At 47.3% G+C, this 13,284-nt stretch overlaps 3 protein-coding genes across 3 annotated transcripts; 1 reads left to right on the forward strand and 2 right to left on the reverse strand.

Annotated features, from left to right (window-relative positions):
* Positions 1-3,920: 3,920 nt before the first annotated feature.
* Positions 3,921-5,497, reverse strand: F4812DRAFT_201189 (cyclin-like protein). The gene is made up of 4 exons (XM_047930233.1): positions 5,442-5,497; positions 5,005-5,381; positions 4,712-4,921; positions 3,921-4,645 (listed from the first exon to the last, which is right to left on the reverse strand). Exons 2-4 carry the CDS (start codon positions 5,168-5,170, stop codon positions 4,086-4,088), a joined length of 936 nt encoding a protein of 311 aa, XP_047794294.1. The 5' UTR covers positions 5,171-5,381; positions 5,442-5,497; the 3' UTR covers positions 3,921-4,085.
* Positions 5,498-5,974: 477 nt separating this feature from the next.
* On the forward strand, positions 5,975-8,472 carry F4812DRAFT_456081 (mitochondrial carrier; the record flags this gene model as incomplete). Its single annotated transcript, XM_047936925.1, has 8 exons — positions 5,975-6,137; positions 6,210-6,290; positions 6,365-6,572; positions 6,826-7,526; positions 7,597-7,643; positions 7,698-7,816; positions 7,868-7,903; positions 7,956-8,472. The coding sequence occupies 8 exons, from the start codon at positions 5,975-5,977 to the stop codon at positions 8,470-8,472; spliced, it is 1,872 nt and encodes a 623-aa protein (XP_047794295.1).
* A 1,534-nt stretch (positions 8,473-10,006) lies between these two features.
* On the reverse strand, positions 10,007-12,286 carry F4812DRAFT_449773 (cysteine proteinase; the record flags this gene model as incomplete). The annotated part of the gene is made up of 2 exons (XM_047936011.1): positions 10,007-11,869; positions 11,957-12,286. 2 exons carry the CDS (start codon positions 12,284-12,286, stop codon positions 10,007-10,009), a joined length of 2,193 nt encoding a protein of 730 aa, XP_047794296.1.
* Between the last annotated feature and the right edge of the window lie 998 nt (positions 12,287-13,284).

The raw sequence follows: 13,284 nt of genomic DNA on the forward strand, positions 1-13,284 counted from the left end.
CCACCGTCGTGAGATTAATATACGTACCTCTTAATAACCCTCGAAGAAGATGACGGGGAAATCTTTGAGGCTCGCGGGGGATGATTGTTTCCCCATCCTATACCACACCCGTACGTATGTACATGGGTAGTGTGGTGTAGTATAATGTAATGGGATATTTCTTTAACTTCCATTTGATGGCCTAGCCTTATTACTTACGTAGTTAACGTAACCTGGATAAATTGATGTCCTGAATAGCTTCCCCTTCTTGCCCTCTGTTTTCAGGGGGAGCCTCCTGCATAGAGGGGGTTTTAATCCTAATGGGGAACTCGCTAGAGTTTAAACGGCTTGATCGGTAATTGTCTAATACAATTCTAAATTCGTTCTCATTTATGGCGTAATGAACACATTTACTACCCAAAAAGCTTGAACGGATAGCGATATGTATGTAATTGGTCTCATCGTTTGTATCTCAACTCTTATCGAAACTGTCGAATGGCCTTGACCGTGGTGTTTAGTCCTGAAGGGAATGTTCAGTATCTCCTTTTGACGACGACGTGGTAAATACTACATATAGCGACACCTGCCTTGCAGCGGCGGCTTCGCCTATGTAGGTGATTTTTTGCGTCGGTACCAATTAGGCCAGCTGGCCAGTCAGAGGCAAGTTCGGCCCTTTGGTCTGCGTGGGATTGCAGCCTTGCTAGGGACCGTCGCTACTCATACTGTGATATGGTGTACCAGTCCGGGCGTTAGAAACCCTTGTCGCGAGGTGGAGCAGATGATGGATGTTTAACTACAACCATACCCAAAACGTATGGTCGCTAGAATTGCACATACCAGTCCTGCAAGCCACCGTACCGGTGCAAGTGGATACGGACCTGGTCTCGTGCAGCCGTGAGACTGCTTAGGGTTTGGGACAACGGGGGTAATGCTGGCCCGTTTCCTTTTATTAGGCAGCTTAGCAGACGAGTTGTAAGTTGTACCGTACGGAGGGCGGCAAGAGAGAGAGTTCTGACCGCTCACAGCCGCCTCGACAAGAAGATACTGTGGTACTGTGCTGTGGTAACTTGTAAGAAGGAGGTAAGGGACTGAGGGAAACGCTTGAATTTCCCGCGCTCCTAAAAGCTGACGGCATTTCTGGTCTTCGTCCTGCAGTTGCGGTTGCAGTTTCATTTCTCGAACTTGACCACTCGATACGTTTGATAGGTAGACCGATGGGATGGATATGCGTGTGAGAAAATGATGATTTAGGCGCTTGCTCACCTGAAGCTAAACGTAATGTACGCCGTCGGTCTAGTTATACTCAATCCCAAATCTGTACCGTTGTGAGACCAAAATATGAATTAGTTAACCAATCATAGCTTACGGTAGCTTGGGTTACCTGTTTCTCGTCTGCACATGCGTACACTGAGATAAGAGGATGGATCGTCGGGGGGCAAAATTCGCGATTGAGTGGCTAGTGACTCCCCAACAGTATACGCAAGTTACCGCCATGTGTGTAGTGAATTTTGCCTCTGGTCCCTGGAAATCTGGAGCCTAGAACATGTCGTAGACCTTGAAAAGGTGTAGACCTACATACCTAGGTAGTGTTGAAGAGTTGAATTGCACCGACTGGGAACATCGACGGCGTTGACGATTGTGGTTCCTGCTACCCGCTTTGTTCGACTGCAACAGTCTTACTTAGAGCTGCTCGTGACGAAAGCGGCAAATCTGATCCCCATAGGTACTACCTACGCAGCGGCGTACGCTATATGTGTTATTATTATACCTAGATACGAACTGGTAATTAGCGAATATGCCATCTCTTATCTTTTAGTTGCATCTGCCCCGTCGGTTTTTATGACCATTTAACACTATCGTCGATTTTACCTGCTCGCTACGGCCAAATTTAGTGTAGGCCGTAGCAAATTATGTATATTTCTCTCTAGTCACTGGTGTGGCACCCTTCTATTCCCAGAAATAAGAAAAAACTACACGTACTATGTAGTGTACCAGACTGGCAGACCCAGCAAAGTTGCTACTATTTTAGTGTCCTGACGTTTCGGAGAACAATCAAGAAATATGAACTTTTAGGCGACGGATTCCGAATGTAGCAGATCTACCGACGTAGGAGAATAGAATCCTGGTCCCAGTCTCCCCTCGAGTTTGTGGCTTGTTGTGTCAGATGCTCATTAGCCTGTTATTGTTACTACTGTTACCTCCCTTTTCGAGGGGGTTGAGAAAAAGAGGCTTTTAACTAGGTCCTTTCAGTACCTAAAGTTAGTTAGTATTTCTATACATAGTAGTTATCTCATGAGGAGCAGTAGGATGTGATTTTAAGTGGTTGTATATATTCTCAATCCACAAAACTATTTCATGTCGGAACGTATGTACTCTGACGATATGTGGATGTTGAATGTTGTTTCTGTTGTTGTGGCAGTTGTGGTTGTAGGGAACGAGTCTCACTAAGGGCTAGGCAAGTCTTCCCACGCCCGCGTTACCTCCAATGTTACCCAATTCCGCTCTCATAAGGTCGGCGGGTTGGGTACCTACGAAACCTGGCAGCCCTCCACGAATTCGTGCATAGGTGCGTGCATAGGTACATGCACACACTTGGGTGGGAAAGTACCGAGCTCGGACCAGATACGACTGGGACATCTGGACTTGCAAGGTTTGGCGCAGAGGCTGAGTGGCGCAGCCGTTTCTGTTACTGTCCGTTTTTAAACGAAATCACTACGTTCCTGTCATTACGCAGTACTATGGTATTCGTCCGTTTTGCACTTATTAGTCTCATTTCCTCATTTACTATGTATGCTCATAATTATATTAGGTAAATTAGACTCAGAATGCTAGGTATAAGGTAATCTTAGAGGTTAGATAGTTTACTAATAACTCACTTATATTATTTCAAATCTTCATATACACTACTTATATAATAAGACATATGTAATTTTTCCCAGGGTCTTAACAATGAGATGAACTATTATCTTACATCAAAAATCTGACATTTCATGAACCTTGGCGGTGGTTTGAAATTTCTTCGCTTACGGCGGCACCGGCCGACGGTTCGATCTAACTACCATTTGACGTTATTATCTCGGGTTCGATTCCGACCCGTGGGGGAAGCTTTACATAGTCCATCTTCTGATCCATCTGATCGTATCTCCTTATCAACAGCGTAATCCTTTCCCACTCTTTTCATTCACCCTTACCTCCCATCCCTCTTCCTACACTGCTGGGGGGGGGGGGGGGGGGGGGGGGGGGGGGGGGGGGGGGGGGGGGGGGGGGGGGGGGGGGGGGGGGGGGGGGGGGGCGGGGGGGCCGGGCCCGATCCCCCCCCCCCCCCCCCCCCCCCCCCCCCCCCCCCCCCCCCCCCCCCACCCCCCCACCCCCCCCCCCCCCCCCCCCCCCCCTTCTCTGCATGTCAGGGCTTGCGGGTCTTGCACAACGCTTTAAGGTGGATGAGACACATAGCAAGCGTACCAGTATTGCAGGTGTACGATTTCATATTAAGCATTCTTCGATCCGGTGCAAGAGAGACACAACCTGATCACCATGGGAATTTGTAAAACACCCTCCCAGCCCCTGAAGAGTTACTACTAGGTATTGTACACATGTAAGAACCACAGTCCACGTGCAATGAAAATGAGGTCCCGAAACAGCAGAAATGTTCCAATGATAATTACTACCTGCCTTGACTGGGAAACACGACATCTCCGTAATTGGCATGCTCATTCTAATAGGGTATCATTGTCTTACACAAGCTCCAACTTCTCGGTCCCCCACATGTTGATATCGTCGCATAGTGTATTTGCCATATACATACGGGGGAATCGGTATTTATCCCCGTAGCAACTCGTCGATGCCTTCGTTTAGATACAAGGTCACTCGCTGAAATGGAGAGGTTACGATTTGAAGATTGGATATACAAATTCCAAATCAACTTCACATACCTCTACCGCTTAAGACATAGCAATATCCCATCGCTGTTAACGTGTCGTCATTTTGATACATAGCACTTGTGCCCCGCTTACCGAATGGTCAAGCGGACTGTTGCAGGAAGGATAATCTCCATCTCGTCCTCACCATCGCACTCAACGCTAATTTTTTTGATCATGTTGCCACACCTAGTGCTTGTCTAACCCTCTCGCCTTGACAAATCTGTTGATTTGCTCACGCATAATTTTGTCATTGTATTGTTCGTGGCATTCGTAGAATGAAATGAGCTCCTGTGTGCAGTCTATCATGCCCTCGATATCAACGGTGCTCTCAGCGAGAAAGGCGGCGAAGCGCTGTATCTTGCTCATTCGCATATCCTGTTGCTTCTCTTTCTCGGAAGCACCAGGGGTATTCTGGCTCGTGCTGGTGGTAGATCTATTTTGTTGGGCCTGTGTTAATGCGGCCGTTACCGCCGCCATATTAGCATTATTGTTCGGGCGGGGAATCAGGGAAAGGAGAATGGCCGTGAGCGCAATGATATGTGGCGGGTATAAAAGTGGTAAATCTGTCATGTAGTGGTCGTTAATTACGGATAACGCCAAATTTATTTCGTCCTGAGTAAGGAAGAAATCGGATTGAAGGGTCGTCAATGTCCGGTAAGGTTGGTGGACTATTAGTTGGGAGTTCATTTCGGATATGAGGAAAAACTCGCATTCGCCGACCCGCGAAACATCGGCGTGAAGTAAATCTAGGCGAATACTCTAGTTAGCCAAAAGGCCTTAACTCAACGTAAGAGTTACGGGCCTGGACCTACCCGGCCATAAAGAGCGCGCCTCCGTAACGAACATTCTGATATGCTGCGGACATTCTTCCATCTTGCAAGCCAGATATAGCGCAGTTGTAAGGACGAGATAGGGGTTCGTGCGACGAATTTCAACTTTGCAATAGAATCGCTTGATGTATAGCTGGGCCGTAGCAATAGCCTGTTGTTTAATGTTGAGTCTCTTTCCTAAACGACCGATTTCTAGCCAACAACTAGCATTAGCAGGTGGACGTATATTATGCGACTGGATTATCAATAAATGCCAGCATCGGTGTAAAGCCTACGTTGGTTAAAATATATATTCAGGTGCGTCCTCCGTGGCAAAGGGAACATTTGTACCAGGGCCTGGGCCTGGTCGCTTTTCTCCAGCTCGTCACGCATCTGAGCAAGTTCATCTTTCGAGAACTGCCAGAAGCGCCTCTGGGTTGACTCCCAGTAGTTGGCGGCCATCACGTCTCTTACGTCTCTTACGTCTATGAGAAGACGCTACGTGTGGTCGGAGGTAAAGGAGAGATAAGTAAGCTTATATAAACCTGGTATTGAGGGACATGATGGGGGTTTGTTGAACCCCAGCCCTGTGAGGCTGAAAGGGGATGGCTTACATGTACACAAGCCAAGGCTGAAGAAAGATGAAGATTCAATGGATTGGGGAACAAAAGATCTAAGTACTATGTAAGCTGGAGATATCGGACAAAGTGGGGTTACATTGAGTACTATGTACCTAGGTAGGTACTTAGACAGTAAGTAGGTACCTCTTACGTAATCCGTATTATACCTCCCTTATGTTCCTGTTAGGTCTGACATAACGTGCACTGTGATTACCCTCTTTATTTAAGTGCCGATACACAGTCCCGTTCGTTTTAATCCGCACGTGAATATCGTCATCCTACCTAAATCGTACCTAGGAGGTATCCAGTAGGTAGGGGTTATTCCTTATCGGCTTATCGGGCTTGTCAAATTGATTTTTTGACATGGATTCCTTGTTCCCCGAGGTTTCCTTTTTGCCCTTTTTGCGGGATGGCCATTTTCGCGCGCCCCAGTTCAAAGCCCTTTTCGAGTTTTGGAGATTCTAAGTACTCCCAAGTTGTAAAAAAAAACATCCGCTTGTCTGAGGGAATGATCTCAGACAAAGCGCGACGACGGCCTTCGACACAGCATCTAATGATGCCCTACCCGTAGCATTCAATGATTTGCTTAGCCTTGCGATAGCCTCTTCCTCATTGTAATTCGCCGCGCCGGTCATGATCTCTGAATATGGATATTCCCAAGGTGATCACCAAATTAGAGATGGAGATGGAGGAGTCGCAGAATCAGCGCGACGCACGCGTTGAGCAGCTTTGGAGAAAGCTGGACTACCAAGGCACTGGCGAATTGGACTGGAAGGGGTTACAGAAAGGCCTCAAGAGGATCGATCATCGTCAGCAATTTTACCCCTTTAACCTTGGTCGTCTCAGACCTTGCACGTTTTGTCGCTGACTAGATACGACAGCAATGAAAAATGCCGACGGCCTGTTGAAGACTATTATAAAAGTTGTGGATTCGAACGGCGACGGCAAGATGCAGTACGAGGGTCCGTAGAGCTTTATAACCACACTTCCACCATTTTACCATCTCTCCAAACTAACCATTATTCGGCCGGCGTAGAATTCCGAGTCTTTGTCGAAGCTGCTGAGCGCCAGCTTTATGTACTTTTCAAATCGATCGACCGGGATCAGAATGGGAAGATCGATAAGGAGGAGCTTCATCATGCCGTACAGCGTGCTGGTCTCGCGGTGCCATTGCGCCGGTTGGATGATTTTTTTGAGAATATTGATCATAATCGTGATGGGTTCATCACTTATGAAGAATGGCGGTTAGTTTACCTCCCATTTCGTATCTCCTGTTTCTTCGTAACCCTAAGGGATTAATTAAATCTTGGCGGGGAAACATTGGGTTTGTTATGTCGTAGAATTGGCACAGGTCTAATGCTCGTACATTTTATGTGTGAATGAGGTTTGGCTGGAGAGGTTTTAAGCTTGTTGAGCGGAGCGGCGTGTTTTTACAAGCGTCACGACAGTAAAATTCACATGTGTAAAAATCGGTACTAACGTTCTTCCAACTTTTAGAAATTTTCTCCTTTTCATGCCCAACACTGATCCCACCACCACATTGCGCGCAGTCTTCACCTTCTATACGGAGATTCTCACTCTAAATGCTGAAGGTGACTCGGTAGTCAGCGAGGAAACTCTTCAAGGCTTAGGTACGAATCTTCTTTACACCCTTTTTGGTTCAATCTTCAGAATCGCCTGCCCACCGGATGATGGATATATCTTTCCATCTTTGAATTCGAACGAGGAAAAGGACGAGCATAAAACAACAGTGACACACATTTCTCCGACAGCCAGCGAAGCGGCCAGTAGTATAACTATGGCTACAGCACAGCCATACGTTAACGACACCTCCGAAGACATTATATCTACCGATGACCACTTCGACCCTAAGCACGAGGAGCTTCCCGCAGCAGAGGGCACTGAGATTGAACCGGGATTGAGTGAAACAAGCAAAAGATCCGTGCTGATTAGATACCTCCCCGATCCAGGCTATTTCATTGCTGGTGCTGTGGCGGGGGGCATTTCTCGTACTGCTACTGCTCCGCTCGATCGGCTGAAGGTCTACCTTCTTGTGAATACAACGTCGAGCACTAACGCCGCTATCGACGCCGCCAAGAAAGGTCAAGCCTTTCGCGCATTGAAACATGCTGGTGGGCCCTTGATCACGGCCGTCACCGACATATACAAGGCTGGAGGTGTTCGTGGATTTTTTGCTGGTAATTATCTCCCTTCCTACATGGTTACCATGTCTCTATCGTCTCGAAGCTTACCCCTTTCCTTGAACAGGCAATGGACTCAATGTGGTCAAGATCATGCCAGAGACGGCAATCAGGGTACATCTCTCAAGGTGTTTTGTCTGATTAAAATCTCGCTGACCCGCATACCAGTTTGGAGCATACGAGGCTGCTAAGAGAACCCTTGCAAGCCTCGAAGGGCATAACGATATGCACCAGATCAATCCGTATTCTAAGTTCGTAGCAGGCGGTGTAGCTGGAATGACTGCGCAGTATGTCTACCTGCTCGATTTCTCATACGACGATGGTTAATGATTATGCAGGTTTTGTGTTTATCCCCTAGATACCCTCAAGTTCCGGTAAGCCTCGTACAAGACAGACATTTTTGACTTTGACTTATGCAATGATCAGCCTACAATCGGAATACGTTTCCGGCGGACCGCGTGGTAATGCCCTTCTCTTGCAAACCGCCCAGAAGATGTGGGCAGAAGGTGGCGTCCGAGCCACCTACAGGGGCGTGACTATGGGCCTTATCGGCATGTTTCCTTATTCGGCAATTGATATGGGCACATTCGAGTTCCTCAAGACGACATACGTTACATACAGAGCAAAAGCCAGCGGTCTTCACGAAGAGGACGCTCAACCGAGCACGTTCGTGACGGGAATCATGGGGGCTACATCAGGCGCCTTCGGTGCCACGGTGGTTTACCCTCTAAACGTTCTCCGCACGAGACTGCAGACTCAGGGCACCAGCATGCATCCGGCTCACTATACGGGCATATGGGATGTAGCGCAGAAGACGATCCAGAACGAAGGAGTCAGGGGCTTGTATAAGGGCCTGATGCCGAACCTCCTCAAGGTCGCCCCCGCGCTCAGCATCACGTGGATGGTTTACGAAAACACGAAGAAGCTCCTCCATTTGAACTAAATAATTCGAACGCGACGGACAAGCTTGACCGCAGCTAGGCTAGAACAGGAGGTCCCGGTTTGATAGGGGCAACGATATATCCACATACACCTCGTAATAGGGGCTCGACAGCAGAGAAGAAGTTAAATAAAGCCATATGGCCCCCATATTCCAACGTCTAGAAGACGTTTTATTTTGAAGTTTTAAGTCCAGGAAGATATCAAGGTGGCAGGCCAAAAAAGAAAGAAAAAAAAGAAAAGAACAGGAAAAGAACAGGAGAGTTTTTAGATAGATGGATGGATACCTAAGATCTTGAGGAAGGCGGAAGGGGGTAGGAGACAGGAGATAGGAGATAGGAATGCGATATATCCAACTTGCATTAGCAGGCGTTCAATAAAGATGGATGGGTTTTACTTGAAACCTAAAGGTAAGGCAGGGTAGGGTAAGGTAGGGCAGGGTAAAGTAGGGTTGTTTCGAAGGGCGTAGGACGTCGTATGTACCTAACCTATGCCTACCTAGGATGTATGCGTTGGAGAACAGATTCGATTCGATTCGATCGATTAAGCAAAGCAAAGCAAAGCAGTTTCGGGAAGTCTTGTTGTTCCTTCCTCTATTTGTGTATATCTGAGTACCTAGATAGATAGATAGCGAACAAGCGAGCGAGCGAGCCAGCAAATAAGCTTCGTCTTTCTGAGTACAGGACAAGACAGGTTATGTGCGTGCCTTAGTAAGTAGCTTGTTAATCTTCCATAATTATCTAGGTAGGTACATAATATAGTTCTCCTGTAACATAAAACCTAAACCTCGAGAGAACACCATGCCTACCCTCGGAACATCGTTTAAGTACCATATTCGTAGAATAGTCAAGATACATTTAGGAGTCGTGGTTCAATTCAAGACTAGACTGATTCAATATTATGCAAGAGGGATTAACTCTTAATCAGGCGGTTCTACTGGGACACATGTTATAAGTTGTAAGGCCATTTTTGATGGATGGCCTCTTCGATTCTCGTCGTCGATTTCTATCGACACTCTGCTTCTAAATGCCTATGGCATGTCTTACATCACAAGTCTGGCAACCACTATCCAGAACAAAAGTACAGCGTCTTTTCAATATTGCTTGTTGTCCAAGCGTTCCAGAAAAAATAGAATAAAATAAATAAAAACGAAACGCCTGAACTCCCCGCTCCACTCAGCGACCTCCTTGCTTGTCGGAGCCGGCGGTACTGTGCTTTTGTGTCTTTCAATAGACTTCCCTCAACTCCGTTCCCTCCATGCTCCAAGGATATCTTCAAAATGTTGACCAGTCATACCCAACAAACACCGGCTCAATGCAATTCCAGTCCATACAGGACATTATATAGTGGTGGGTGGGTTTTTATGTGTTTCGGTATGGTGAGTAGGTAGCAAGGGGGTCGTATATAAAGGTATAGGAGCTATCGTGTCGTATTTAGAGGTGATTATAGGTAATAAAGGTATTTCGTAAATAGAGGAGAGGTGTTTAGGTGATTAGGGGGGTCGGCGGATTTATAGGTGGTGGATTAGGTGGTCGGATTTATAGGTGTGATAGGTTGAACGGGCCGGTAAACCCCCCGTTCAGGAGCATCGCGGCGATCCTCCTTCTCTGGAGCGGCATTTCGCTCTGAGAATAGCCGCTGGGATCTATGCCCAGCGACAGGTAAATGCAGTTCGTAATTACGAACATGCCGCAGTCAAATCCATTTGTCTGCGTGGGAACACTGTATTGTTCAGTGTTCCACTCATCGGCAACATATTTGTCGCCTAGGAAGTACTGCATCCACATGTGAGCCTCCCTAATGTGACCCGTTCCTGTTGAATGGAACGAGTCGACATAGGCTACCGTTCGACGCGATGGTCGAATGACCAGGACAGTCCAGTGGTTGTGCTCGTTAACTGGGATGAGTACTGTATCGATATCGAGGAAATTCGCGGGCTTCATACCCCAGGTCCGATCCAACCCCCGGGCGTAAACGCTATTTTTAGGATCATTTCGGAAGCCGGACCAGTACTGGGAGGAAAGTGCAACGCATTTTGGCGCTGCCTGTTTAGGAATGACACCAGCTGCATCATTAACATAGGTTGCGAGGTGAACTAGAGTTGATTGGATGGCGTTATCGTTTAGCCATGATCCCGTAGGTACCAGTCTCTGGAAATCTCGCTCCGTAAGTTCTACGCCGTCTCGATGGCGTGCTCCCCTCCATTTATTCGGCTCTGTCCTGCCGTTACTCGGTGCATCTCTAGCTCTCTGATCCCATTCATCGCTAAGCGGAGTAATAAGTAGTGCCTTCGGTCTTCGTAAACCGAGCGGGCGTAATGCCTCATTCAAACGTTCCTCTTCTATACGAAGTTGTTCTAGACGTTCTTTCTCGGCTTTCTCCCTCTCAAGGCGTTCGCGCTCTTCGCGTTGGGAATCTAATTCGTATATCTTGGTATCATTGGGTGTCAACTGCAAGCGTTCTAAGCCAGGTAGGCATATCTCATCATCATGCGCGAAGAACTCTTGGATGCTCGAATATTTCGGAGCAGGTAAAGGTCCCCAGGTCTTCTCAGGTACTTGTTCCTCCTGTTTTTGTATGACTGGTTTCTTCTCTCGGCGCGAGGGAGGTGGTGTTACCACGTTAAGATTAGGATCATCGAGATTGATGTGTCGATTTGGTAAAGCACTGAGGAAGTCGCTCGGTAAGGCGCTCGGTGAAGTGGTCGAGGAGACAAGTTTCTTTTTGTTAGGAAATTTGTTAGGAAATAGTCGCGTAGCTCTTCTAGCGGAAGCTCTAGCAGCTGCAGAATTCGGTGAAACTACAGGGGATATGGACGGTGATGTTTCTAATTCGCTCGTAGAGCCGGTAGGTAGGGTTGTGACAGGATCATCGATGTCCATGGCGTCATCAGCAAGCTCGGTTGGGGTAAGTAGCCCATTCTCTCCCTGATCAAGTCGACGGCGCTTCGGAGTTTGTCTACCATCTTCAGAAGGAGTTTCAGAAGGAGCTGGTGTCGGGATCGTAGGTGTCTGGGTTGTAGGACTTTGACGCGCACGGAAGATCTTGCTGCTTAAGGTTGTGCAGAGATTACGGGATGAGTCCCGCAGATAATTAAAGGCATTGCGAATATTGGTCGCAAGTGGGGCGGGAGTAGGTAAGGTCATGTTATAATACGCAGACACTTCCGCACTGTCTGTCTCGACCAGTTCGGATGGCCAAGCTCCAGGCATTGGAGCGTACGCACGCGTAGTGGCGGCGGATCTCACGCGTCCATTCACAGTGGGGCTTGCTCGTTGCAAGTATCGTCGAGTCTCGGGACTCAGCGGTATAATATATGCGGGAGTATGGAAGGGGAGATTCTGGTTCCGGATTGAACGTTGCTCGGAAGCGGGGCCGTCACGACGATATCGGGCAGGTACCTAACGAGGCCTCGATGTTGGTGACTTGACAAAATGTTAGTACCAACCTGGAAGTCATGGGGAAAAGGCCTCTTCATATGAACTTACTAGTTGTGACGCGATTGGATTAGGCACTGACCAAGAAGGACGGGCTCGCTTTCTCAATCTGATAGGGCCCAAATTCTCGTCAGGTGCGACAGGGCGTGGTAGATTCAGAAGTTGGATGGTTACGGATTGCTTCGTTCGTGGGATTCTAATAACTCGAGATCGGTGTAGAGGTGCGGGATGTGGCGAGTTACCAACTGCCTTGGCCTGGATTTGAGCTTCCTGATGCGCCAGGGCGTGGACTTCTCGGTTGATGTCTACGCGAACGTTTCTGCAGGTAGAGCAGAAAATACAATGAGTAGGGTTACGCCAATCGTGCTGTGTGGAAGCCATTGTCAATAACGAGCGCAACCGCGAAGGTTGTACTTGGAAATGTAGAAACGAAAATGAGGAATGAAAATGAAGAATGAGGAAGTTAAGACTGCGGAGGTATATCCCTGCTGCAGGTGCGATTGGTAAAAAAGTTCAAGTGAATTAAGGTTGGATAGTGAGAATGAGAATGAGAATGAGAGTAAGAGTGAGAGTGTCTGAATGTTGGAAAGGAGTATGTGACTTGTAACAAAACAATGTGTGCAAGAACTGTCAGACTGCTGTAATGTGATTGTTTTTGTTGTTGCTGTTGTTGCGAAATGATTTGTGAGTTGGGAAGAATGGAAGTTGGAAGTTGGGATGAAGTAGGAAATTTAAATGCAGGCAGGTAGAATTGTTGATTGGGAAATCAGACTTTAGGCATCGAAAAAAAAAAAAAATCAGGTTTCAAGTTTTTATGCTATCTGCTAATACGTACATGCGCATCAGTTTGGCAACTGCTTTGGGAAGTGACGTTTTTGCGATCAGGACTGATAAAAGGAAGGAAGGTGCATCCAGATAGAAAAGTTGAAGTTGCGCAGTTCCATAAGGAAAGAACCAAGGCGCGTTAGTCATGCACGGGCCACATATTTTTACTGCTATCCTCGCCGCATCCAGCCTTGCAGATCACCTATATCCCTGTACCTTAACCACAAGCCCACTAACCTAACCTAAATTCTTTTTTGTCTTGGGTACCTACGTACAATTGTAAATCAGATATACCTGAGGTACTTGCAATAGGTAGGTACCTAAATACATGCCGCTTTGAGAATATAAATCGAGTTCTTAGGTACATCTACATTTTACATCTTCCTTGACGGATGCTGATTTAAACGTATGCAGCATCCAATTGAATTTTTCAAGTTGATCTGGAGTGATCCGGATTCAAGCTACGCACCTGGTAGAATAATCCTTGGATCAGGCCTTGCTTCAGCCTCACCTGCAAGATCCCGATATGTTGCCATGTCTAACCTCAATTATAG

This window comes from Daldinia caldariorum (assembly GCF_022478825.1).
Source record: "Daldinia caldariorum strain CBS 122874 unplaced genomic scaffold F4812scaffold_2, whole genome shotgun sequence".
In the NCBI taxonomy this organism is placed as follows: domain Eukaryota; kingdom Fungi; phylum Ascomycota; class Sordariomycetes; order Xylariales; family Hypoxylaceae; genus Daldinia; species Daldinia caldariorum.